The sequence below is a fragment of the Temnothorax longispinosus genome, chromosome 1 (assembly GCF_030848805.1).
Source record: "Temnothorax longispinosus isolate EJ_2023e chromosome 1, Tlon_JGU_v1, whole genome shotgun sequence".
Lineage (NCBI taxonomy): Eukaryota > Metazoa > Arthropoda > Insecta > Hymenoptera > Formicidae > Temnothorax > Temnothorax longispinosus.
The window spans coordinates 12,707,412-12,735,306 of record NC_092358.1 but is presented as its reverse complement, the minus strand read 5'-3'; the positions used below and the strand labels follow the sequence as shown (position 1 = coordinate 12,735,306).

The window sequence follows — 27,895 nt, the reverse complement described above, 5'->3', positions numbered from 1 at the left end:
TTTTCCGAGATTTCGTTTTCCGAATTTCTGACTGCCATGTGACAGCACCCTAATGCGTAAGCATAAGAAAATCGATTGGTCCATACACATGTGCATAAGGAAATAGACCAATCAATTTTCTCATGCTTACGCATTATGCGTTGTGCAGAAGTGTGTGCTCCCCGCTTTAACCCGAGTTCCCGACACCCGACACCGCGGACACACACACACAACTACACATACACGCGTCAGTGCAATTGAAAAAAGACACACCTCACGGCTCATATTTGCGTCAGTGCAATTGGAAAAAGACACGCCTCACGGCTCATAAAGGTAGGTTTTCATGGGCAGTGAAATGCTGCAGCAACGAGTAGAGTTCCTATAATAAGAGTTAAGCCAATGTGGTGACGATTTTTGATTGGTCCCGTCATATGTTTCAGCCAAGTTAGTAAGAGTGAGACAAGCTGTAAGTGGGAGTGAGACCAAGCTATCATGGTCGCCATTATGTTTCAGCCAAGAAGTTAGTGGGAGTGAGACAAAGCTATCATTTGGCTGTACATGGCGGCAGTTTGTCCTAACTCTTATTATAGGAACTCTAGCAACGAGCAGCAGTTTAGTAATTTCTTGGAAATTACTAAGTAATTTATAGAAAAGTTGAGTAATTTGTAGGAAAGTTTAGTAACTTTCTAGGAAAGTTTAGTAACTTTCTAAGAATTTTCTAAGAAATTACTAAACTGCTGCTCGCTGCTGCAGCATTTCACTGCCCATGAAAACCTACCTTTAGACTATTGGTTCGCCCCTGCAGGGCGATTCTCTAACTTCTTAAGGTGGAAGCACATAAAATTGCAGGAGCCATGACCAGAATGCAGAAGCCATATGCGCATGCGCTGTGGTATCTGTAGAGCTCTAGAAATACCATAGCGCATGCGCATATGGCTTCTGCATTCTGCTCAAGGCTCCTGCAATTTTATGTGCTTCCACCTTTAACGTCCTTAACGACAGTTTCGGTATCGTTGCGCAAGTATTATATACGGTAAAAATGCTGCGCAACGATACCGAAACTGTCGTTAAGGACGTTAAGGAGTTAGAGAATCGCCCCGTAGTGCGATTCTGTAACTCGTTATGAGGTATCGACTATCGTTGCGCAGATATTTTATATGGTAAAAAAGCTGCGCAATTGTCGTTATAGCTCATAACGACGGCATAACGAGTTACAGAATTGCACTGGCCGTTTTCGGAGCAGGGAATCGATTTTGTATCTTGGGACGAGGTGAAAATTACAAAAGTGAGGAAATTCACTAGAGAATCTACAATTTCATTTGTCGAAATCTAGTAAATCTGTTCACTTTTGTAATTTTTACCTCGTCTTAAAATACAGAATCGACCTCCAGGGGCCCTAATTTCGAATCGTTTTCATGAAACTCGCATGCGAAATTCAATGCTTTTCAAATAGAAAGTCGCATACGAAAATCATTAGGGCAGGCTCGAGAATACGGTCCCAGGTTTGAAGGCCAATGGCTGCGTTCAGCCGAAACTCCGCTAGCCTAGCAATCGTGAGCGGTCGCTCGTTTTCTCTCCTTTGACCCAATGAATTAAAAGGAGAGGAAACGAGCGACTGCTCGATTGCTAGGCTAGCGGAGTTTCGGCTGAACGCAGCCATTGGCCGCGTTCAGCAGACACAACTGTTGAGTTCGTCTTATCAACACTCTGCGTTGATTGGTTGGTTCTAAAAGTAGGAGCCAATCACGTTCAACTGCTACTCAGCGGCTTGGTCTGCTGAACGCGTCCATTATATTGATTATATAAAGAAGAAGCACATGGCGCCGGTATCTTGTCTAACCTAACTTGAAAACCGCGAAATAGAGTGTTAATCGAATCGCTTGTTAGAGATTTACATGTTTTATGAAGTGATACAATTCCACATTGTTCTACAAGAGTTTTTGGATTAAGGCTAAAATACATGTTTCCTTAAGATAGTTATTAGGATTTAAAGAAATGGATCGTACAAACATGGCAAGCCCGTTAGGGAGGACGTTAGCTTCCCCTAGAAAACGAATGTCAATAATTCAATCACTGAAGAAAAATAGTTCGTAAGTTTCTTGCCACATAACACTTACAATTATACAGTGTGTTTTACGAGTAATGCTTCTTTACTCATAGAACAATAATATGTGAATTTTATTCAGACAAGAAATACTTGTATACCAACTGTTTATATCATGTTAGACTTTATTGATTTAGATGGAATTTATTGTTTTAACATAATCGTATTGTATAACATTTTGTTTCATTTCAAAATAACATTATTGTAAACATTTTATTTCAACTTTAGCACGACGAGCGTGTCTGTACGGACAAATCAATCTGTACAAGTGGTATGCAGGACACAGAACCACACGGTGGAAAGCTTCGGTTCTCCATTGCCAGTTTTAGTTACGGAGGCATTGACATTTGTAGATCGGAATACGGCTGTCAGCGTTAATGTATCTGTGGATGGTTGGGCCTGGCTTGTCTATGGTCGCAAATTACTTGTGTGGCAATGTAAAACCAATATTCACGATCCTAAGCAAAGAAGAACCTTTAAGACTCAGTGTCGCGAATTGTTGCTACCTCAAAGTGATTTGGCTCATAAAGCGGATTGCATAGCAGTCTGGGTACCACCAGGTCACCAGGTATCGAAGAAAGATTATATTACCACTTACAATCTTATCTACATATAATATATTTATGCACTTTCAACAAGTAGATTATCTTAGTATATTACATTGATTATTTTGATTGTTTTTTTTTTTAATGGAGAGGGCAGTGTTTCAAATAATTTTAGTTTCAAGAAAAAAAATTTATACAACAGATTTTGTGTCACACGTGTTTAAATGTGTTACTAGCTTAAATTGTTCGGCGTTACTCATCAAGGAATCCGTGAAAACACATTTTACCTCTTTTTACCCCATTAGAAGGAATATACTTCCTGAATTTCATGTAGATTGTAGGGGTTTGAGCTGAGCGTTGATGAGTCAGTCAGAACATTTGTTTATATATATATAACATTATTGATGTATATTTTTTTAATAGAACAATATAATTTTGTCACATAATTTGATTCTCTCCAACTTCAATTATTTTTTTTATCTAAATGCAGTTATATATTTTCTTTACAATTAATTTATTTTATTAGTCTATGCATACTATAGGTAAGGAAAGTGAAGATACAGGTTTTGTCTGCTATCTGTAAGTAGAGTTACTATGAAACCTTTTGTAAGCCGATGTTACGTAATGAAAAAGCAATTATACCATTAGTTTATATAGAAACATTTTTTTTGAAGAACAAAAATTCTCTTTGAATTTCTTTCGGTCAGCGAAAAGGTCCTGATGTAAATCTTTTGTAAAAACGAAGTAGAAAACTTTCAAAAAGCGGAGAATACTTGTACTTTGCATTTTCTGTCGAAATAAGATATCAAATATTTTTTAATTTTTTATGATTTAGCTCTAATACTTTTATACGATTAATATGCTTTTATAGACTTGATATTTTTATGTGGATTGATAAGAGAATCTATGTAAAAAAAAAGTAAAAGAACATTCATAATACATTTAAATACATTCTAAAATCTTATAGAAAACAAATGGTTTAAAAACTTGCTCGTCTAATGTTTTTTTGTTATAAAATTCTAGAAAATTTTTATTTGAAATCTTTTCTAAGAAACAACTATTTGAAGATTAATTATATAATATTTAGGATGATACATTCCAATTGGTTTTGAGATTTTTCTGATATTTCGCGAAGACATATGATTGACAAGTAAAAAATGCAAAACTTTTGTAAAAATATTGTACGTATATACGTATATAGGAAAACTGTGTGCATTTTTGTTCCATAGGTCCCTAGCTGCATGGCAGTCTCGCCGGAAGGAGTGGTGCGTTTCTGGGCGAGTGTGGCACACGAAGGATCTTCCGTAGAGACTAGCGCTGAACTCGCGGGACAGGAAGTGGATTGTCTTATACACATACCAGGCCATGGATGCATTCTAGCCACGACTACGTGTACGGTGGCGCTCTTACAGCCACAGTTCAACAGTGGAAAGAACCAAATTACGTGCCAGGTACTTCGAACGAGTCAGGGATGGCTCGGCGGTATAGGTCGCAGAATGACCTCCCTTATTTTCGGGGCGATACCACAATCGCCTGTCACGGAAACGAAACTGGTGAAAGTCACGTGCACGCCACTGGACGAGAAAGGCTCGAGAGTTCTCATTCTCGCCGGGTCTTCCCTGCAGTATTGGTTTTTTTCTTGTAACGAACAGGAGAAAATGGAATTTGACGAGGACATCACTCATATCGTTCAGCAAGCATTTGCAAGAAAAATTTGGGAGTCAAGCCCTCAAAACATGAACACGTGGTTCGTCGATATGCAGACATGCGAGGAAGGAATAGTTCTTTTAATGGCGGCCCATTGCGCCGACATATCCATACAAATTCATTTTGCACTTGGATTATTACCCTTGGTCGGCACGACATTGTCAAACTCGTTTAAATGGTTTATACCAGTGAAAATCGACCCAATATTTTATCACAACGATATAGAATCGAGGCTAGTTTCCTATCATTTCATATTGTGCGGTTGGGAGGCAGTTATATACAACCAGCACAACGTCCTCGTAGTTAACACCGCATCTGAAGTCGAGCAAGATAAGATCGATCTGGTGAGAGGTGGCGAGGATGGTATACTTGGCGGTGCTATATGCTCGTCGACTCCAGTTTTGTTCACAAAAAGTATTGGTCTCATATCCATTACGCCGGTGGACTTTGCGGTGCAGGATTTTAATACCGGGTACACAGATACCACCATGAGCATGGACTACACCTACAAAGTGAATCAAACCGCCCAGAACTTTTCCACTCTTATAAGCAACGATGAATTACATGATATGTATTGCAGCTCGGATGCGGCTACACAATTACGCGCCGCCTTTCTTCTAAGTCTGCGACAGAATAAGGCGCAATGCGACGAGATTCTTTCGCAGCTGTTTCCTCTACATGAGGATCCGGTAATGGACATCGACGCTACTCTCGACACGCTCGTTTTAAAGGTCGCGAAGGATTTGATCGATGATTATCCGGCGAACGATCCGAGATGGGCTCATCACAGAGATCTGTCGATGACGGTGAACGCGGTCACCTCTATGCAAATACCGCATCAACTAGAAGGTAAACAAAAGGCATTAGATCTCTTCGTAATGTTTTTGAAGGAGCACAACTTGTGGAACAGGTTCTGCGCGGTCACATGCAGGGGAACTATCATGTCTACGTCCCACATGCTCGGGGAATACGCGGAGAAAATAGTCGCGACGTTGACTCTGTACAGTCTACAAAACAGATATGCGGAAATCGTAGACGCGGTCGTAGAACAGACGTTGAGTCAGAAGGAAGCGTACGTGTCCGACGAACTTACGGCGCGTGACGTATTCTACCGCGAGGTAAGCACGGTGCACCTGTTTCTACCGATTCTGGTGGAGAAGACCGTGGAGATCACGCAGTCTGAGAGACCTTTGCAACAAGTCGGCCGGTACATTGTGCAGGTCAACGCCATTTTACTGGCCGTGTTGTACGAAGTGGTAAAGTATCGTCAGTACAACGCTGAACGCTTTGTCCCTGCCAAGTTTTCGAACGAGATAACGGAATATCTCCCTTGGACGGCCGCACCGGGTAAACACGGCTTGAGAAACTGCCTCAATACGATGCAAAGCATCACCGTTAAGCACGGCGTGACCGCGACCGGCGACTCCACCATGAGAAACGAGCTGTATGAACAACTGGTCAGCTTGATCGATTTGATATTGGACGGAAGAAAGTGTCATTTGGAGAGCATTCGCGGCACGGAGAAGTTCGAGGTTCTCTTGAAGCAATACGAAACGGAACGCGCCAATCTGATACAGCCGCTGATAAAGGAGGAGCAATACGATAACGCCGCTATGCTCGCTGAGAAATATTGCGACTTTCCCTCGCTTGTGCAAATCTGTGAGTTGACCGACAATAAGAATCGGCTGGATGGGTATGTCGAAAAGTTCGCGGCGCAGGATTTCGCCGGCTTCTTATTTTCATGGTACGTGAAGGATGGACGTCAGGGGCAGTTGGTCGAGAGATGCAGACGCGGCGGTACCGCGGAGTTGACGGAAAAGCTGTCGGAGCATCCAACCCTGTCCTGGGTGCAAGCGGCGCTGACCGACGAGCTGCGATTTGCCGCCAATACGCTTCACACTTTGGCGGTTCAGGAGTCCGAGTTGGTTACCCGTAAAAAGTCGATGCTCTCGTTAGCCAAGATGGCTCTACTCGCGTCAGACGACCCGGAGGATAAGGTGATGGACTGCGTGAAAACGATCGACAACGAATTGATGCTTATAGCTTACCAGGAGGACCTGCCGGCACAAGTGCTCACTACATACGGCTACGATATCAAGAAGTTGCGAGTACTCACACCGAGGGAATTAATTATGCTGTGCACCTCGAGTGACAATTTCATTGCCAATGAGTACGATTTCAAGAAGGCTCTCGATTTGCTCGACTACGTAGAGCATGAGGAGGACAAGTCGTCTCTGAGATTGCAAATTTGGGCACGCGCGGCTCGGCGAAATCAATGGGACAACGTAGAGAAGAATCCCGATCAACAAGTTCAAGAGACCCTATTTTTCAAGTTGATGGATCTCACGTACTTCATGGGTAAGCTACTACATTTGACAAGGCATTGATAACACTATTCAACAAAAAAATGCACAAGATCGAAGATAATCGTTTCTTGAATTTTTTTAGGCAATTCCGTAATCATTTCTTGTAATCTTTTAGGTGATTTCGTCTACCAAATTGCTCCTATCATGTCACGATTTTGAGAAATTTGTGATTAAAATGGCAAAAAGAGATATTTTAGTGTATTTTGATATATCATAATTATGATATGTAACGTGTTGGAGAAGTTTTAGTCCAATCAAAATTAAGTATGTTATTAATACTCTCAGCCCTTAAAAGAAATGTGTTAATTATGTCGAATATAGTTAAAAAATATTCGTGATTAATATAGAGTCTAAAAGTGTAATAGTTGCGATTTACATTGCCATAAAGAATCTATCAAATATTTTTTATAATTATTTTTTAAACTTAAGAATTTTTTCAGGTTGTTAAATACTAATCAGATGTTAAAGAAGATGATAAATTCAACATGATGGGTGTCATAATTAGTGTTCAAAATTTTTTATATAATTCACATACACGGGTTTTTCATACAATTTAAATTTGTCAACTCTGACCTCAGATTGGTATTCAGCAATCTGAAAAACTCTTAAGTTTGAATAAAATGATTGAAAAATATTTGATGGATTCTTATAATAGCCTAAGTTGCAATTTTGATGCAACAGAACCTATTAAAAGTTCTACTAACATATTCAATTTTGATTGCAAAAAAATTTGTTTAACACGTCACATATCGTAGTTATAATATGCCAAATAGTCTTTTTTTGCAAATTTAATCGCCAATTTCTCAAAACTGACGTGATAAAACAATTTGGTAAACGGGATTGTATTTAACACCCAAAAAAATAACGGAAAACAATTACTTTCGTTCTTGTTCTCGAAAAAAAATCATTTTTTTGTTAAATAGTGTAAGTATTCAACGAGATAAATTGATGTTTATACTTTTGCCGTTTAGGTGGGAAAGCGGATGAATTTTTGCCGCACATTGATATGCTTCTTAAAGAACCAGAGCTCGGGGAACTTGCTGTTTCTAGTAATTTTCAATTTCTTATAAAATTGATATACGAATATGCTTATCGAAGCTATTGATGTATAAAATATTTACGAGTATAATTATATTTTTGTACGCAATAAAGGAAAGAAAAATTGTATACATAAATATCGACTTGCAAAGCAACGATACTACTATTATCACCACTACATTATTATTTCTATCTTACTAATGACGCATTAAAATTTTGTCGTTAAGGGGATCCTATAGTGGCAGTAGTTACCGACATTTCTTCATTTTAAGAAATCTTTGAATTGGCTTTACAGAATTGCAAGTTTTTGGTCTAGAATTAAAGTACGCACAAAAATCTACATCGCGACATACGATTTCATATCGGGAACGAAAAAAAATTAAAAATTTTACTAATTTGGGCACATACAACTGTCATCTGACGACAATAACAAAATTACTGCAGTTTATATATATGTAATGACACCCAGGCGAGGTAGGGACAACATGTAGGAACAATATTGTGTAAATAAAACTAAGATTCAACGTCTAGAAAAAAAGATTTTGTAAAATGAAGTTTTATAAGCAAAAGCACGTTCAGGTTGATAGGATAAGCAGTATTGCGTGTAGCGAGAGATGGCGCAGCAATCGAACAAAGACAGATGCCTCTTGTTAGACAAGGACAGATGTAGATATATAACATAGAAAACAGGATTAGAAATGTTGACATTACCGACGTTGAGGAAGTTCGGCCTTCACTATAGGATCCCCTTAAGTTCGTTCATAATTATTTATGTCGATTGCTGTATCGATTTTTTTACTTACGTTATAAATTGATATAAAAAAATATCGTATCCTTAAAATATAATATAACTTGATACCTTAAGTCGCTTTAGTTTTATTGAACAAGATCCTCATATGTTAAATACAGCTAATTGTAAATATAAATAAAGCGTTACAAATACATTTATAAATATCATTTTTTTCGCTGAGTTGTATGTATTTTGCATCCTTATGATATATCTCACTTGATCCGGTAATTTACATTCCATTTCTGGAACACGAAAATGCGATATAAAAAATAAAAATAGACATGTAACGAAGAAAATTTAGATCTTGACTTTTTTATCCGAGTATAGAGACGTTACCTGCACACTTGTAAAAGGAAGTGGCGTTTTGTATACGGAGATATATGTGAGGGCAGCGTATATCAATGCATGTATAGTTGTCGATTAAGTTAATCTCCTTATGCGCATTAAGCTGTTGACATGCCATAGTTTCTTCACTATTGAATTGATTCCAAGAACAAGCTTTTATCGTTCCGTATCCAAAATTATGGACCTGGCAGAAATGTCAATAAATCATGAATTATTTGTCAAAGCATATAATTCTGCCAAATAATATTATTTCATTCTATTATCAATAGTTGATCAAAATTAGAAGCATTTCGATAAATTTTTCGTATACACTGTTGGCCAAGAGTTTGAGATCATTAATTGAAAATGTTTATTGTATAAAATAAAATCACAAACTGTGCATTATAATTTAACTAATTTATAACATATTTAACTTATTGAGTCCTAAGAAGCCCCTAGACACTTCTGTTTTAACGCAATCTTAATAAAAATTTTTAGATCGCAATTTATATTTAGGAATAAAAAGAATTGTTCTTTCCAAAAATCTAATTGGTGATAGGGTGGAAGATAAAAAAAAATAAAGGTTGAAAGTAGAAGTAAAAAAAGAGAGTGACTCCTGTCTTTTAACTGACAAATATTCAACTAATAAATGAGTTCGTTTATCTTTTTGAGTAGAAGTTTTGTTATAAATTACTCAAAGAATAATTACAATATATTGATTTTGTCTATTCAAAAAGATAGATAAAATTATTTATTAATTTAATATTTGTCAGTAAAAAGAGTTCAGTTACTTCCACTTTCATAACTTTACATATATTTTTTAAGATATTCTACCCTATCACTGACTAGATTTGCGAAAAGAGCAACTCTTTATACCTCTAAAATATTAACTGTGATCTAAAATTTTTGACAATTAAGTAATTTAAATCGACTGACTGGCAATATATAACGTCTTTTCGATGTGAACATTGAAAAAACTGTGAGCCAACTCGCTTTGTTGGATTCACACAGCACTTTTTCGGATCAATCATCGAGACATTAATTTTGACCAACGCTTTTGGTCAGATGATGTAATTTCTAAATTAAATAGTTTTAAATTTTATTGCGAAAAATATTACCCTGGCTAGGGTAACATTTTTTTATTATTTAATCTATTGTTTTATGATGAAATAAAAATAATAATGTTAAATGTTTGAGAGTTCGATAAAAAAATATTTTTTAGATAGAAAGAATATTAGACACTTGTTTCGTCAAAGTAGCTATCCTTACATTTAATCACTAATCATCTAGGTATAGATTCCTAATTTAGCTATGAGTTAATTTTTTCCGACGGAAGACTCTTCCATTCGTCTTCTAAAATAGTCTATAACTCAAGAAAAAAGGCTTTACGAGACCGTAGTCCATTTTCTTGAAATTAAATGATGCTACGTTTAAACCACAACTATGTTAAATATGTATATGCTTATTTACTTTCAAGTTAAGAAAAAATGAGTAAAGCATGAATCGGATTTTTAAGTAAAATTGCACTGAAATATTTTAAAATTTTATACATGGTCTCTCAAATTTTTGGCCGACAGTGCCAAAAATTTCTTTGCATTCTTATTTTCTTCGTAGGAGACAAAAAATTATATAATTCCTTAAAAATACTGACTGTAATTGTTATCTTCATATTAGCTGTGTGTTGCGAATGCAACATGTATGTAATTGATTTTGAAGGACTTATGTAATTTTCTATTTTATTCTTGAATTTTGATGGTTCTTCTGTGTCAAGTTTCGACACAGTTACTGGCTTCAGAGTTCGCGGCACTAAAATATAATGCACGAGTATTTATTACAAACATATTATAAATTATACGTATAAATATGATTAATTTGTTTGCAATTATTTGTTTTGCAATAATTATACAATACTTACACGTTGACAGGTATTGTGCGATGGCATCGATATTAGGGCCAAGTATTAAACGATCTTGCTCTGATAATACAAACGGTTGAAAAATACGTGAATTGTATTCCGACACATAATATAAAAAATATAGATCTGTAATATTATAAAAATGTTGACTAGGATGTATTCGAATATCTCCACTATATAAATATATTTATTTTGTTCTCGTTTTATATTCTCTTATCTTTTTTTCCAAAACACGAGGGGATGTTTATTTACTTGTGAGCAAAATGACCCCTGTTGAGCTGGCCCCCCTCTCATCTTGCAGAAATTAAAAAACAAGCACAAAATTACAAACTATTTATGAGCTTTCAAAGTTCATATGCCGCTAATTAAAATTTTTTAGCTCGTTACACTGGGCTGAAATTTAATATTTTTTGTGGAGGGGGGCTGAGTCAACGCCCCCCCCCCCCATTACTTAAAAATAGAAATATTGAATCAATCTTTGCGGCAGAATTAAGAGCTATATATTTATGATGAGCTTTCAAAGTGATATAGTTTCGATTTTTGAGCTCACCCCTTTAATCCCCAAGCAACCCTTTATGGGAAACCGGGGCGAAGTTGTCACTATTTTTTTGCTGCCGATTTTTAACAACAAAACAAATAATTTTAGTAAAATGTGGTATACCGTTGTAAAGAGTCTTGGCTACAAAATTTATACGGACATTTTTGGTCTACGTCACTTGTTCAACTGGTATAGAGTGAAAACGACAAAGGTGCAAAAATTGAAATGTCAAAATTGCCGGGGCGGAGTCGTCACTCTATTCTTGGACTGAATTTTAAATAAAAATTCATAATTTCGATCATGAAAAATGATAGGATACATTTTATTAATTATTTTTTAATAGAAAAATGGAAACATTAATTAAAAACACGATGGCGGAAAATAATTACAAGAAAAGCGCACACACTTATGTGCCCTACGCTCGCACGTTTGTCGTCAGCTCTATTATGTCATCTCTGAGCACACGCAGCATATATTATCCAAGTCCTCGCTGGTATCCGACCACTGCTGCTTCTTTGACTTTGATTTTTGCCCGATCCCTCCATGATATGGCTTGGTGACGACTTCGCCCCGGCCACAAGTTTCAACTTTGGTCGCTTATAAAATATTAGAAATCAATGAAAAAATAAAAAAAACTTTACTGGATTCGTGTTCAGCATGTATTACTCTTTAGAATCACTTACTTTGAGATTCGGAGACACAATAATATTTAAGATATTACAAATTTTCGACGCGCGAAAAATTTTACTTTTGACCTCCGAAAACACGTTTGTTTCGATAAGAATTACAACATGGCACATAACCTCACTAAATTCCGTTGGTCATGTGGACACCATAAGCCGCGTTTACAGTATTAATGACGAGTTCACACAACACAGATTTTAAGATAATTGCAATGACGACTCCGCCCCGGTGACGACTTCGCCCTGGTCTCCCCTAATTGATGCAACTCAAGAGAAAAATGTTGAGAAAAGTAAAAATACATAGTATCGTGGATGTATAGAGTATAAATTCAAAGAATAAACTCTTAAAATACGTGCATTTTGATTATTGAGCTATAACCCCTTTGCGAGAAAACCACTCCACATCTTCCCGGCATAACAGAGAACTGTACTTAAAATGAAAGAAATTAATTATTTTACGACTAAATATTGTTTACTAATTTATGAACTCGCAAAATATGCGCATTTCGATTATTGAGCTAGAATCCCTTCGCAAGAAAACCACCTCACAGCCGGGAAAATGTTTGGTGGTTTTCTTGCGAAGGGGTTGTAGCTCAATAATCGAAATGCGCGTATTTTAGAAGTTTATTCTTTGACTTTATACGCTACATCCACGATACGATCTATGTTTACTTTTTTCAACATCAAAAATCGAAACTATATCACTTTGAAAGCTCATAAATAGTTCCTAATTCTGCAAAGATTGATTCAATATTTCTATTTTTAAGTGATGGGGGGGGGGGGTTGAGTCAACGTTGACTCAGCCCCACCCCCTACAAAAAATATCAAATTCTTGCCCAGTGTAACAAGCTCAAAATTTTTAATTTGTAGAATATAAAAGCTCATATTTGCGGGATATTACAAGCTAAATAGCTTGTAATTTTGTGCTACTTGATTTTTAATTTCTGCAAGGAGAGTGCCAGCTAAGCTAGCTTAACAGAGGAAATGTAAAAAGTAGCGATGGCGGATTAAGTATCTTACAAGTAGATTCGAATCTGTTGGCGTAGTTACAAACTCTGTATGATTACTTGGAAAAATAAAAGCAATACTTTCAAATAGATCTAGACGAAATGGGTTTGAACCCTCTATGAGTATTTCGAAAAACAAAGGATATTATTTCCAAGTGGACTCGAACGTGGATTAAATAGGTTCGAATCTTTTATGAGTACTTTACTAGAAATTTTACGTTTCTTCGAATCAAAACGTTGATGTAAAGCGATAATTATTTCAATATATTATTTTTTGATAATTACAAATATTAGATTATCGATCGTTGAAACTAAATATAATAAAAATATGATTAAAAATATAGAATAAAAGTTACTTAAATTCCTTACAAATTACATTCTTTAATAAACTAACAACTTTATTCTTAGAAGTTTTTAATACTATACTTGTAAAAATTCGATTCTTTACGATAGAAACAACTTCATTCCGAATTCTGCAAGTACTCATTCTAAAATTCCGAAAATTCGAAACTAGTCGAGATCGATTACTTCGCTAGTAGGAATAATGTATGAAATATTACTTTTTATGAATTTTACTTGAATTCTAGAAAATAAAATTTGATTATTGGATTTGACTCGGATTTTCAAGTATACATGTATTGAACTTGATCTCTTTTCTAGTAAGAGTACAGAAATGTGTTTATTACCGGGATGAAGATGCTTGATCTCTTTTAATAATTTTAAAATTGTCTGTTGCTCTGATTCAGAGAACTGAGCCAATGGAGCTAATATCACGATCGCTTGACCGAGACTCCCTATTGTATGTTGTTGCCATCTTGCTTCCCAGGTTTTATTCAGATAATTGGATATTGCATTCAACGTTGTAACGAGATCTATACGCGTAGGCCCTGTATAAATATATGTAATATTAGTCATACTGGACAACAAATGATATATGACAACAAACAATATAGAGAGAACTTGCATGAAATATTCCTGAAGTTAGATATAGCGTAATAAGCAAGACTAGGACTGCTTGTTACATTGAGCAACCATTGTCCTGATATACCGTGTAAAATTCCCATTTTTGAACTATACATCGATACATCCAAGTCATCTATTAATGCTCTAATTATATAAAAGGAAGATTAAAATAGAGTTATCGATTTAATTGCGATTAATAATCATTATCCTTATTAGGTACGTTTGAGAAATAGCAAACAAGTCCACTCGTCTCGACTTACGCGACCAAATCCATTGTGTATTCCTCAGTCCAACTACCGTCGAATACGATCAACGCTTCTATTTGTGGATAACGTTTTCTGTTTCGACAGAGTAATTCTGTCAAGAGGTGATCGTTTGCGTAAACTGAGAATTTAGCAATCGCGTGATCGACCAGTCGTTTAAGAGCTTCTGGAGATTTGAATACGATATCGTTATGGTAGGCCAAAAGATGAGATGCGGCGTATGTCTGTTACAAGTGATCCGTAATAATAGAGTTTACACTTTGACTTGTTCGGCGCATGTTGTATTTATATTATATTAAAATGCGTATATAGAAAAAAAAACCTGCTCGTCCAAAAGCGTCCTGGACACGACGTACGAGAAACCCTTCTTCCTGTCACAGACTTTGATGTTTTCATTAAATAAAGTTATACCGTTATCTGAGTAATACATATCAAGAATTTGACTCAAACGAAGACTGTAAAAGTCGTTCACCCAGGTGTGCACCTTACTCGCTATGATGAGACCTATGAATCAAAGGCGAAAGGGTAGTAAATAGCGCTCGTAATCGTATAATACCGTACTTTTCTATGATAAAAGGACGTGATATATTTGTCTGCAGATATGTTTACCATCGATATCACTGACTATTTTAGCACGGGTGGCATCAAAATAGCCATTTTGATTTTTTAAATAATAAACACCGGGACGCATAGTGTTATTCCAAAATCCAGTGGCTCCAAGTTGCATATCGGAGTCTAATATAGGTCCTTGATATACTACCATCTCCGCTAATTCACCTGAAAAGTTTATCTCATTTTTCGATTTTAATTTCAATTAAGATTAAAGATCTAAAATGACAAGTGACATTGCAATTTAAAATTCTCCACCTGCAATCGTTGTTAGCCATACGTTGTCTAATTTTAGATCTGGCTTAGGCGAGGAAATATATGACATTGATTTATCATGAATCATTTCATTTCTTGGTATAATAAAGTCAACTTCTTCGATGTGAGTTACGCTAGCGATGGTAACAGGCCTTTCTAACGAAAGAAAGAAAACATTTTGTAAGGGTTAAATATATATTTGAAATTTTTGTTATTCTACTTTTTATTATTCTATTATTGTATTTTTTAAATTATTTTTTATTATGATGTACAGTTGTAAAACGAGCCGCATGGCTAAATCCGCTGAGAACAGTTTTTGAAAGTGTCTGCTGTAACGTTCGTCGACAGAGTGCTAGCAGAAATATAACAGATGAATCAGGGCATGTATGATGAAACTTTTCGAAATGGATTCCGATCAGAATTATTCTGTTTTCGGTAATTTATGCATAAAAAGACCTCACCTATCAATGACCTTGACCTTGACATATGTTGTCAAGGTCACCCTCCTGAGTGACCTTCAGAAGTTTTTAGCCGGCGGTCGTTATTCGTTAAAAAGTTATTAACAAAAAAAGTTATTTTGAAAATATAGCAGCTATTTTCAGTATTGGAAGGCATAAACGATACATCCAAGTCATCTATTAATGCTCTAATTATATAAAAGGAAGATTAAAATAGAGTTATCGATTTAATTGCGACTAATATTACGTTTTTTTTTTAAAGCAGAGAATACTTTATTTCACGAGAAAGTCACTGCTTTACCAAAACACAACATTTAAAGCAGTAAATTTGTTGATAAATTAAAGTCTTCTTGTTAATGCAGTGAATACTTTATTTCGCGAGAAAGTTGCTGTTTTATCAAAACACAACATTTAAAGCAGTAAATTGTTGATAAATTGAAGTCTTTTTGTTAAAGCAGAGAATATTTTATTTCACGAGAAAGTCGCTGCTTTACCAAAACACAACATTTAAAGCAGTAAATTGTTGATAAATTGAAGTCTTTTTGTTAAAGCAGAGAATACTTTATTTCGCGAGAAAGTCGCTGTTTTACCAAAACACAACATTTAAAGCAGTAAATTGTTGATAAATTGAAGTCTTTTTGTTAAAGCAGAGAATACTTTATTTCGCGAGAAAGTCGCTGCTTTACCAAAAAAAGAAATTACAGGACGAAATAATAGTATACATATGTATATTATAATAATTATTACTTTATTAATAATTTTTACGCGGTTCAAAATTTAAATCCAACATTTCTTTGAAATAGACACTGTAGCTGTAAAATCGACTATAATACGTCGACTTTAATTTATCAACAATTTACTGCTTTAAATGTTGTGTTTTGGTAAAGCAGCGACTTTCACGCGAAACGAGATATTCTGTACTTAAAAAAAAAAGAAATATGTAACATTGGTCGTTTATGCCTCTCAAACTCTCAATACTGAAAATAGCTGCTATATTTTCGAAACTTTTTTTGTTAATAACTTTTTAACGAATAACGACCGCCGGCTAAAAACTTTTAAAGGTCACTCAGGAGGGTGACCTTGACAACATATGTCAAGGTCAAGGTCATTGAGGTCTTTTTATGCATAATTACTCTGTTTTCTCTAGAAAACACAATAGAAATCTATAAGGAAATAACTAAATAATTCTGATCGGAATCTATTCCAAAAAATTCTGCGTTCTGCTAATGGAATATAATGGCAGATTGACTGCGGAAACTGAGCAGAATCTGTTGTTTAAATGATGTACCTATTCCATTTAAATGTTTACGAAATGACAGATTCTGCTCGATTTCCGCTGACAATCCGCTGTCGAATTATATCAACAGGCTCGGCAAATCACAAGTAGATGATACAGGATCTGTTACAATATCTGAGCAAATCTGTTATCATACTGTGGATAGTTTGCTTGGGGAAATAAGTCTCTTAAGTTTCTAAAATATTTTTACGAATACAATACCAAACGTTTCTGTGTTAACGATTTGATTTAATCCAACATTCTGATGTTGAAGGGAAGCAGCAATGGCTCCTATAATAGCACCTGGAGCAATAGTTCCATACGACGTAAGAATCACTCCGTATTCCCTCGGACAATTCCATAGATTAGCAAATAAAACTCTATCTATATCACAATTCAGTTTAATTCAAAATTTTTTATAAAAAGTATATATAGTATATAAAGGTATTTGAAAATAAATGGCATAAAAACGCATTACTTGTTAACTTTTGACCAATCTCTTCACATAATGTACTCGTGCCGCGTGAATCTTCTTTCATTATTGTATTTGAGATAGCTTGATGTAAAGTGCACTGTTCTATCGCTGTGAGTGCATCGAACGGAAAAAGTTCCGGTTTTCCTGGAACCATTTCCTTTATCAATTTATATTTGACACTTTGTCTTCCAGACTGTCCAAAAGGAAGTATTCCATCTCTTTCTTGTACATCTTTATAATGTTTGATGCCATCAAGCTTAAATCTAATACGCATGAAAAAAGGAATATAATACATATGCATGGAGTATAATACATATATAGGGTAACTCCGATATATACGCCGTAGCTAAGGGAAACTTAATTTATCGAGTACTATTTACTATGTTTAAGGCAAATAAATTATTCCAATAATTTATTATTTATACTGTCTACTACTATAAAAAAATAGAAATATGAAATATTCATCCTTTGTATTTAATTAAAAAAAACTTTTAGAAACCTTTGCATTTTTGCCATATATCCCATAGAGGTGGGATAAATGACATTCATGGGTGAAATATACGCCTTATAAAAAATTACAAGTAATGTTTATAAATAAGGCAATAAAATATATCATATATTAAGTTATAAAATGTGTACAAAGTTTATTAAGGCGTAAGAATGATAAACCAATTATAAAACTGAAAGATTTTAAAAAGAAAATAGAAGAACGATAGGATGCATTAAAATTTATTGTTATACGATAAAAAAAAGAAGGAAAAAGAACAGAAGATTTTGATTTTTACGGAGTGTCTGTACTATGGCATAAATCCCGCACGCTAAAAATGTCGATCGTATATCCTAAACAGGTGGAATGTACAAGATATCAAGCTAAACAAAGAATATAAGTGCTATGCACTTGTATTTTGCTGTATTCCATCCTTTACTATCCCTCTACACTTATGTTTCATGAAAAAACCTTTTATTACATTCCCTATACAGTAATCATTTTACGTAGGTCGTAATATATGATCGTGCTACTTACTACGGTGAGAAATCGATTCAACTCACGACGGTTTCGTTAATATTAACAGTAAGGAACTGAAATTACAACACAATACTAATATGACATAGAGGCACATAACAGTATAATTGCGAGCAAGTATCTTTCTTCCTTCTTTTTTTTCTGACTTCTGCGGCGTAAATCCTCGCGCGGCGTAAATACCGGAGTTACCCTATGTATACATACATTGCACCAACGCAATAATGCAATACACAAAGAAAGATCCAAAGTCCTTATAAACACAAGTTGAGTTTATAAAACACAAACTTTACAATTAATATTATACATATAAAAATATTACATATCAATAATATTACATATATGTATATTCTTCCCTTTCCATATATTCCTACTTTTCATACATTTTAAATATAACATATGTAATAATTTATCAATACTTTATCGTATATAATATGAATTATAAAATGTTAAACTTATTCTTGGTAAAAATTTTTCTTAAAATTTACGTAATTTTCCAGAAATTCTATTTAAATTTCAGAATTTTTCACAACTTTAATATAAATTTTATAACTTTTTAGAAACATTTCACAGATTTTATATACTAATTAAAATGCTTTTCAGAAATGTTGACAAAGTGTCTATAAAAAATTTACGTCACGTACACTATAGATTTACTAGTAGTGAATATGGGAACGTATAGCCCTCTTTTCTAAAATTCTTCCTACATGTGAATTCTAAAATATTCCAAGATTTTTCATTCTATATTTTCCGAAAACACATTCGCAAGACACGACATTCACGTTTACACGATATTCTTTATATGTTTGTAATTAGAAAATCGGATATTATATCGATTAACAATGTAATACATAGTCAATAGCAAACCAAATATTTTTCAAATTGTTTTTCTCAGAAAATACGTACACATTGTATATTTTTTACTAAAAAAAAATATCAAAATAATTTATAAATCGTTCTGTTTCTTAAAGTATTGTTTAATTATTATGCAATACATATGTTTCAGTCTATTACTTATAAAAATGATCACGTCCAAATAATAATTATTTTATAAAATATCGCGTTTATTTTTTGAAATACTTAAAAGTATATTATAAATATTCAAATTTATAGATTTTTCAAAGTCAGATTTTTTTACAATAAAATTATTATATTTATTTATCATTATAATTTTTCGGAATATACATTTATGTTGAGTACCCTCAGAATATTCTAAATTAAATTAATATATGTGAAATATATCTTCTGACTATGCAACGATTATGCATGCCCTTTGAATATTCTTGAAAGATTCAAAATATGAATGATACGGATATGAATGGAGTGTTTTTTTTTTACTAACATTTGAATACACTTTTACATTCTGCAAATATTTCTGAATATATCCAGAATATATATTCTTAGAATGTTACTTCAGAATTATTATTTCATTATGAAATTCGTATGAACGTTATTTCTATGAATATTTCAAGAATATTTAGTATTAGCCTAGATGTTATTTATGAATTTGATTTACGTCGAAAGCTTCGTACCTGTGCATCAGGGAGGATGACATTGTTCTGATATCCATCGTAGAGTAAGAATATGTCTCTGCTTTGCGAATGATATCCAGCAGGACGCGCATGTTCATGGGAAGGTGAAAATCATGCATGTTATTATTCACGTAACATTCCTTAAACTCGTCCGGTATGCGGAGTTGAGATTCCGTCGGACTTATTCCTGGGAGAAAGTTTGAGATGTTGACAATTTGACGCTGAATATTATTTATATTCGTCAATTATCGTGTTTTATTTAAATAATTTACACCACACCCTCGTTAGCTTCTTATCTTACCATAGAATATAAGTAAAATTATGAAAAAAATCCATCCTCTTAGTGACAAGATATTGCCACTTGCGACGCTCAGTATAACGCTCATGTTTCACCTGATTCGTATACTTTCCAATGACTCACGCACACATCCATTGTGCGAGAAGATATAGTAAGATTACGTTCTACTTTAATGCTGATAAGATAGCTGTGACTGCGCAATCTGCGCTTGTTATATAGATTTATATATATTACGAGTTGAAATTTTCCCTAAGAAAGAAGTATTAGCTCGACTAAAATTAGATCTGTTTAATCTGTTTAATTGTGTTAAATTCTATTAATGTGCTCTTATCTCTCGTTTATTAACAAAATTTTAATCCAATTCTATTGATCTGACGGCAACATATGGTGCGTCCAAATGCGGAGGAATGATTGTCAAATAATTTTACGTGCGATTTCGTGACAACTAATTTTACAAAGTAATATAAATCTCATAATATATTTATGAAACGATTGGATTTCGATCTGTTCTCTAATAAGGGTCATGTCTACGATCGAGTGGGGGTAGATTACTCATAACATATCGTATCTTATCTGTTGATAGTGATGGTAGGTGTTACTATGTCTCTAAAAAGGTGTGGTGTAGTACCTCGTTAAGTGAAACCGAAGGGTTAGCGTGTCTTTCTTACATAAAAGCAGCAACAGCGTGAGAGAGTCGGGTAAGTTTCCTGAATTTTCAAATGCATTTACATTTCTTTCTCTGATATTAACTTAAATGGAAATATTCGATTCGGGGGAGACGAAACTATTCTATATTTTCCGTTTTTTACAGTCGCAAAATGATTAGATTATATTCCTGGATTATTCTATTTACTCTTGGTAAGAAATTTATTATTTCAATTTACGATGCGCAATTAATTTTGCTGTACAATATCCCTGGTGAAAAATTTTCTTGAAATTCTGCACATCATATTTCAGAACTCTCATATAAATTTTATAATTTTTTAGAAAATTCGTTAGACTTTTTATACAAATGGAACACTTCAAAAATGTTGAGAAAGTCTATAATCTCTTTTCTGAAATTCTTTCTATGTGTGAATTTTGAAATATTCCAAGATATCTCATTCTACAATTTTTGAGGAAAACTTTTAAAATCTGAAGATGTTAAGGTATTTTTTTTAGAAATTATAAATTTAAAACATGAAAAATTCTTAAAAATTATTGCAAGTGTAGTATTATTGCAAGTATGTTATGCAAGTGTTTCTTCACCAGGGATATTTATTAAAAATGGTTTAAAGTTAATACAAGTTAAAACATAAAAAACTGTCGATATATGTATATATAATAAATTTTAATAATTTACATGCATTTATATATATATATATATATATATATATATATATACATTTTTTTATTTGTAAAAATGTAACTTTAAATATTTACTACATTTGCTTGACAATTTACGGAAAAATTAAAATATGACATGTATAAATACAATTGAAATATATGCAAGAGTAATTATATTATAATTGTGTAAACAATGCGATTTAATCTTAATTTTAATTACGTACATTATTTTAGGCGTTTTCGCGCAAGAAACTATATATCGAAGTGTTTCATCAACTCTCAAAGAATGTTACGAAAATAAGTATCTTTTAGAGAAAGATAATAGATTACCCCATACTTTGAATACATTAATCGCAATTCTCCAAAAAATCGAGAAATCGGAATCAAGCAGGGATTTACGAACCTTAACTGTTGGGATTATGCACAGGTAAAAGAAATTCTGATTCTCATATATATAATAGTGCCATATAAAAGATATATTTACGTGTAAAAGTAAGAATTAACCCTTAGCTGGCACACTTCACCAGAATCACATAATTGGCCTTTTGGGGTCGTTTCAGACCCCACCACTAAAATGCTTACTGCGAGGAAGCTATTGATTTTTTTACTTAAAAAAATTCCAAGATGGTCTTTGAATGTTGTTTTAACAAATGTCAGGTTATTTTGATAAAATGTAATATTAAGTATGAAAAAAATTGAAGAACGTAAAAGAAAACGAAAAAATAATTTCACTCAAAAATTCATAACTCTTATATTTGAACTCTTCCATTTTTTAGTACTATTTTCGTACTATAGGGAGGCTTAAATTAGAGCTGAACTAAGGCTGGAGTGTTTAATACTCCACAGTGCCAGCTAAGGGTTAAGTTTGAAGTTTTTGAAATGCATATTAATATTTCATTAAAAACCATAGATTTCGCCAAGATGGAATAGAAAAAAATCCAAACGTAATAGAGCAATCTGGTGTATTGCCATATAGAGCAGCTAGCCAAGCTCAAAAATATGTAGTAATAACTCGTTTCATACCCGAAAAAACGGACCTTATTCGTTGGGACAACATACTCACTGATATCGAAAGGGTAAGTTTGACAAAAGACCACAACCTTTTAAATTTTAAATGTATAAAAATAAATAGTGTAGTTTTCAAAAGAACAGACTTTTACATTTCACGTATTTGATAAAAAAATTTTCATTTAAAAACATATATAAGTTATAGAATTATATATAAAATATATATCTATATACGTTTTTTTTCTCTTGTACAAAACCTTGTTCATATAGGAAAAATAATGAAAAGAAAAATTAAAAAATAATTAAGAGAGGATAATTTTCTCATTAATTTTAATAAAAAATAAAGTTTGAAAAAATGAGAAAAATTACTAATATACCTATATAATTATATGTAAATGTAATAATCATATATAAAATGATTATATATAGATGCAGATTATATATAGAATATTGTGTAACCGTAATTTTACTTTTTGTAAAAAGAAACAATGGACAAATTATTTCTCTAATTATTCTTCTTATTATTTTTTTAAATATATATGGTCAGAGATTATACAAGAGAAAGAAAACATATATATGGACATATTTTATATATAATTTTATATATTTATGTATATTTTTATATAAAATTTTTATCAGGTATAAAAGTCTATACAGCATTTTATTTGGCGGATATTTTTGCAGTGCACTCTTCATTTTATGCTGTCTAGCAGTATTGAAATCTTTGAAAGAGGGGATGAAAACACGGTATGTAGATACACCGACAATGCTTATAGAAGCGCGAGAAGTGTGACTTATTCTAATGGCACTTATTCCAATACAAATTTGGATGTGCACGATGATGTCGAAACCTTAACACCCGAACAAATGTAAGTAAGACAATGTAACATGATGTATTGTGAAAAAATAATGTAAATCGCATAAAAAATATTTGTTTTCAATATTGCTGTAAAATTAGAATATAACGATATTGTCATATTTATTGCTATGAAAATTGATAATTAATTATATAATTATGTTTATTTTCGCGTCAGTCGTGTTGATAAAAATTATAAACAACGCATTGTAAAAGTTACACATTATTTTTGATTATTTTAAACTGTATAACAAATTTATGCTGTTAGTCAATTAATTTTTAATTAATTTTAGTTAGTCAATTTTTTTATTTAAAAAATTATTAATATTAATATAAAACACAAATATAGTAAAACGACAACTTTTATAAAAGCAACTGCATTCAAGCTGTATAAAATTCTTTCAAATTGCAATTCGCTTCACTAAAACATTCTTTAAATAGAAATGTCGCTATTATCACGGTAATATATCAGACTGTTTCGGAATAATATAAATTTTATTACAATCTTTACTATACGCGATATATTTTTGGAACATACAATAAATACATCTGTAGGTACTTATTTCTGAAAATTTTGGTTGCGAACATAGCGATGTTATCACCAATAATAAAAACGGAGTTACTGAACACGTGTTTCATCCAAACGCCTTGTATCCGGAATTACCGCCGAATCATCCGAAGATCGCTCGATATCTCAACCTGCCGCCGCTAAGCAAATGTCCTGTGGAGAATGGCGTTATAAAAACTAGGTATGTAGATTTTATATATAATTTTCATATAATTTTCATATAATCATACACACACGCACGCACGCACGCACGCACGCACGCACGCACACGCACGCACGCACGCGCGCATTCGTCCTATAATGAATTTTATTATAGGTGGGGTCCTGTTTCTGCCGGGCCACTAATTGCTGGTATAGCTGCTGGCTTGCAACCCGAATTTGTAAAGCTCTCAGATGTGTTTCCTGAGGAAAAGAACGAAGAGAGAAAGGCAAATCTATCAAGATTATTATTGGATAATAAATGGATGGCAACTATAGCTGGTAACAAAGCGTTAATTTTTTCTTGTGTTAATGTTTTGTACTGTTTTATATGTCAAAAAAGATGTTCAAGAAAATTGATAAAAAAAATTGGCGTTAAATTTATGTGTCACAAACTCATTCATATATTTTTCAAAATTATTTTATCAACTTTTGATTATTGAATACATCCATTGCAGCAGAGAGATTATACAAATTTTACATACTCGCAGGTGATTTAGCTGAAATTACTTTAATGCAAGGCCCTACAAATGAGAAGATTAGTATAGGTGTAAACGGCATGTGGAATTCATCGGCTATGCCCCGTTGGTATTTCTTGAAATCCAATCAGAAATTACAATTTACCACGGCTGAGATTAGAGGTGACATTGACGGATTAATTCTTGCTAGCGAAATTGAAGCCTTATATTCCAAAGTGCCCACTTTGAGACTGTCGCAGATTTTGGATCAGTATTATAGCTCCCGCGGATTGTTTAATTCCTCAATTAGAGCATGCGATCGAAAAACATTATTCCAAACGATACCGAAATCGATAATGTCTGCACAGGTAATATTGCATAATATATTATAATATATTATATTTAATATATTATATAATTATATATAATATATATTATATATAATTATATATAATATATATTATATATAATTATATATAACATATTATATAATGTAATTATATAACATATTATATTATACTGCGTAATAGATTATACAATCAATTCATTAATTTTGATAAGAAGAAATTGTAAATAAGATCGTTGCATAGACGTATAAAACTTTTAAAAATTATAGATCAAATCTTATATGAATGAGGCATAGATTAAAGAACTTAATTTATAGGCGTACACTGCTTCACTAGTTTTGGAAGAATATCTGCATAGAGCTACAATAAACGATGATAGGATGCAAGAATTTGCGGCACAAGCAACAGACGAGCTGTCTCGTTACGTTGGTAAGTGTATTGGTATTTAGTATTTTGCGAAATAAAATACTCAGGGGCAAAATAAGAAGTAAACTGTAAACCGTATAACTTTCAGGAGAAATGAATAAGGATTTAACATGTCAATCTGAGATGGACAATTTCAACGATGTTATTCAAGTCGCTATTGATCTGACAATTATTCTCGATACAACGTGGTCTTTTAACGCGATACAACCAATTATTGCGTAAGTATAACTTCCACGCATATATAAGCCATCTTAGACAAACATAATTCTGATGCACAAAAAATATACTTTATTTTTTTCTTGATAGAGACATATTGGATAATATCAAGATAAATCCATATAACAGTCAATTTACAGTTATTAATGGTCGTGATGGCGGTATCATGATTAATACTACCAATAGTATTTTAGACATCGGTTATTATAATACAACCCATTATACGAATGGTATGTTTGTATATTTACATGTTAACATATGCGTTAAACGATTATATTCTGTTACGAGCGATTTAAATTGAAAGTAACTTGTTTTTCAGTTACTAATAGCGGTTTCGATCTTCCTAAATCACTTGACAAATTACGTATTTTGCAAACAAAGAAATTGAACGATGAACGTAATGGTCTTGGACAAGCAAAATCTGATGTAGTCTTAATTATTCCATATACATCATCTCTTTCAAGTTCCGACAAGGAATACTGTATAGAACAGATCAAGCAGATGCGAGAGAAAGTACCAGGTAAATTGCTTTCTATAAAAACTGCATACTAAAATTATTATATCGATCATTTAGTTCAGCAATATTCCATACCTTTCTGCGATAATGTAAATTTAATGAGGCTTGATTATCGATATTATTGCAGATGCCACATTACTTATATTGGCTTACGGATCAATAGACAAATGGGCAGATCTTGTAAGTGATCCGTCAAATGATTTATTCTCCACAACCGCTGTGGGTGATATAGGAGGTTCAGCAACGATCGCTAAACTAATTTCGAGAATAAAACAAGGTAAATAGATAGACGAATATCATTTCTTTTGAAATCTACATAATTCTACAATATAATTTACTGTATTTTTATTTATAGTTCCACAGCGCTTAATCAATACGCAATGTGGAGCCGATTATTCTTCTGTTGGATCTACCAATTCGTTTATCGATTATATTGAACCGGCAACAGTTGTTTCGTACAGACTTCATCCTAATTATTTCTTTTCCACTGAGAGCAGCCATGTTTCTCAGATAAAGGTAAAATTTTTCTTACACAAAATGTAAGAAATCATAATTGAACATGTTTTCTCTTTGAATATGTATTATAAATATTTTTTTAGATCAAAGGATCCGGTCGGGGTAATCTAAGAGTATGTACATCGCGACGTTTCATAAATATTAATATGACAAGTAGCTCATGTGAGTCGATAAATAATGATGTACATACTGTTACATTTTCCTGCGGTGATGCTGGTTTGATACATCTTTGTGATCCATTATATCTAACAATTATTGCTAATTCTTCAGTTACAAATTATCAATGTACAAGTAAGTACAAAGAAAGTTATAAAATGAGTTAAATCAAAAAATCGCATAATTTGTAGCAACTGTTAACGTCCCATTTTTAATTATACATATTTTTATGCTAAATGAATATTGTCTGATCGAGATGTTATCTTTTCTTATATATCTCCTGTTTATATTTTTTTAGAGCCAGACGTGTGCAGATTTGCTCATATGATCGAATATACCATCTCCTATGAGAATCTAGTATGTGAAAGTAGTGCAAGCATAAATATACTAAATATTTTCGTTTTAATCATAAGCATAATATACATGTTTTTGTAATAAATGATACAAAAAATGTTACACAAGTTAATTTTTTTTAACAAATAAGATAAATGTGTTTGAACATTAGTGAAAATAGAATTAGAATTAGAATTGTAAATATCACTTAATAAACTGCTCTTTTGTGATAGGGTATGATGCGAAATATTTTGTAGTCACTGCATTTGTATATGTATGATACACTGAAACTTTCAAAATAAGAAAGTGTTGTGAAACTGCTTGCATAAATAAATCGATAACAAATAAACGGTATTGTTCTTTTAAATAAAAGGTTTACAGAGAGTTACTGTATGGTCCACTCCACAGGCAACCTTTCTCACTTGAGCCCCCACTGCAATCTGTTGCAAGAAGACAAAATATTACAGACGGAAAATTTCCATTATACATGTACATATATAATATATATTATACATATATTATATATGTATACATATTATATATGTATACATGTTATATACATATATGTTATATATATTATACATATATTATATATGTATACATAAGTATAATATTGCGTTGTTTTATGTCCTGTTTATTCCTTTAATCGTGTTTTATTTGTGAAATATATGATAATAAATTTACCCTTAAAGGAAAAAATTGATCTTTTACATGTCCTAATCCCAAAGATCCAAATTTATTGCAACCCCACATGTACAAATCTCCTGAATTAGTTAGCGCTGCCAATTGACTAATCCCACAATATACATTTGTTACCTAACAAA

At 33.0% G+C, this 27,895-nt stretch overlaps 4 protein-coding genes across 6 annotated transcripts in view; 2 read left to right on the top strand and 2 right to left on the bottom strand.

The window, feature by feature from the left end:
- Positions 1-1,713: 1,713 nt before the first annotated feature.
- On the top strand, positions 1,714-8,696 carry Nup133 (nuclear pore complex protein Nup133). Its single transcript, XM_071771812.1, has 4 exons — positions 1,714-2,069; positions 2,312-2,651; positions 3,858-6,693; positions 7,673-8,696. The coding sequence occupies exons 1-4, from the start codon at positions 1,975-1,977 to the stop codon at positions 7,804-7,806; spliced, it is 3,405 nt and encodes a 1,134-aa protein (XP_071627913.1). The 5' UTR covers positions 1,714-1,974; the 3' UTR covers positions 7,807-8,696.
- LOC139809138 (uncharacterized) lies at positions 8,596-20,399 on the bottom strand. Its single transcript, XM_071771833.1, has 14 exons — positions 20,150-20,399; positions 19,849-20,035; positions 17,299-17,558; positions 17,043-17,204; positions 15,090-15,242; positions 14,832-14,999; positions 14,545-14,726; positions 14,220-14,446; positions 13,961-14,103; positions 13,683-13,883; positions 10,769-10,894; positions 10,505-10,659; positions 8,866-9,058; positions 8,596-8,771 (listed from the first exon to the last, which is right to left on the bottom strand). Exons 1-14 carry the CDS (start codon positions 20,232-20,234, stop codon positions 8,632-8,634), a joined length of 2,382 nt encoding a protein of 793 aa, XP_071627934.1. The 5' UTR covers positions 20,235-20,399; the 3' UTR covers positions 8,596-8,631.
- Positions 20,400-20,486: 87 nt separating this feature from the next.
- On the top strand, positions 20,487-27,420 carry LOC139809135 (uncharacterized). The gene is made up of 17 exons (XM_071771822.1): positions 20,487-20,604; positions 20,730-20,844; positions 20,958-21,004; positions 21,707-21,899; positions 22,383-22,548; positions 23,165-23,349; positions 23,927-24,085; positions 24,221-24,384; positions 24,594-24,928; positions 25,225-25,336; positions 25,422-25,551; positions 25,640-25,779; positions 25,869-26,069; positions 26,194-26,343; positions 26,422-26,582; positions 26,666-26,873; positions 27,037-27,420. Exons 3-17 carry the CDS (start codon positions 20,965-20,967, stop codon positions 27,171-27,173), a joined length of 2,481 nt encoding a protein of 826 aa, XP_071627923.1. The 5' UTR covers positions 20,487-20,604; positions 20,730-20,844; positions 20,958-20,964; the 3' UTR covers positions 27,174-27,420.
- Positions 25,599-27,895, bottom strand: part of LOC139809145 (RCC1-like G exchanging factor-like protein) — a 25,908-nt gene continuing 23,611 nt past the window's right edge. For 2 of the 3 annotated variants that reach the window (XM_071771863.1, XM_071771847.1), the window contains 2 exons: positions 27,756-27,887; positions 25,599-27,511 (listed from right to left, as the gene is read on the bottom strand). In XM_071771863.1, coding sequence (XP_071627964.1) covers positions 27,434-27,511; positions 27,756-27,887 — 210 coding nt within the window. In that variant the 3' untranslated portion in view covers positions 25,599-27,433. The remainder of the gene's footprint in view (positions 27,512-27,755; positions 27,888-27,895) is intronic. The other variant, XM_071771855.1, reaches the window with a different exon arrangement.

Coding starts and splice junctions, on each gene's coding strand:
- Nup133 (XM_071771812.1), top strand. CDS start 1,975: ATGGATCGTACAAACATGGCAAGCCCGTTAGGGAGGACGTTAGCTTCC. Junction 2,652..3,857: donor GGGTACCACCAGGTCACCAG/GTATCGAAGAAA, acceptor TTTGTTCCATAG/GTCCCTAGCTGCATGGCAGT. Junction 6,694..7,672: donor GGATCTCACGTACTTCATGG/GTAAGCTACTAC, acceptor TTTGCCGTTTAG/GTGGGAAAGCGGATGAATTT.
- LOC139809138 (XM_071771833.1), bottom strand. CDS start 20,234: ATGAGCGTTATACTGAGCGTCGCAAGTGGCAATATCTTGTCACTAAGA. Junction 14,727..14,831: donor AATAGTCAGTGATATCGATG/GTAAACATATCT, acceptor TTTGATTCATAG/GTCTCATCATAGCGAGTAAG. Junction 8,772..8,865: donor TTCCTTTTACAAGTGTGCAG/GTAACGTCTCTA, acceptor TTCGTGTTCCAG/AAATGGAATGTAAATTACCG.
- LOC139809135 (XM_071771822.1), top strand. CDS start 20,965: ATGATTAGATTATATTCCTGGATTATTCTATTTACTCTTG. Junction 26,583..26,665: donor GCCATGTTTCTCAGATAAAG/GTAAAATTTTTC, acceptor ATATTTTTTTAG/ATCAAAGGATCCGGTCGGGG. Junction 26,874..27,036: donor TACAAATTATCAATGTACAA/GTAAGTACAAAG, acceptor ATATTTTTTTAG/AGCCAGACGTGTGCAGATTT.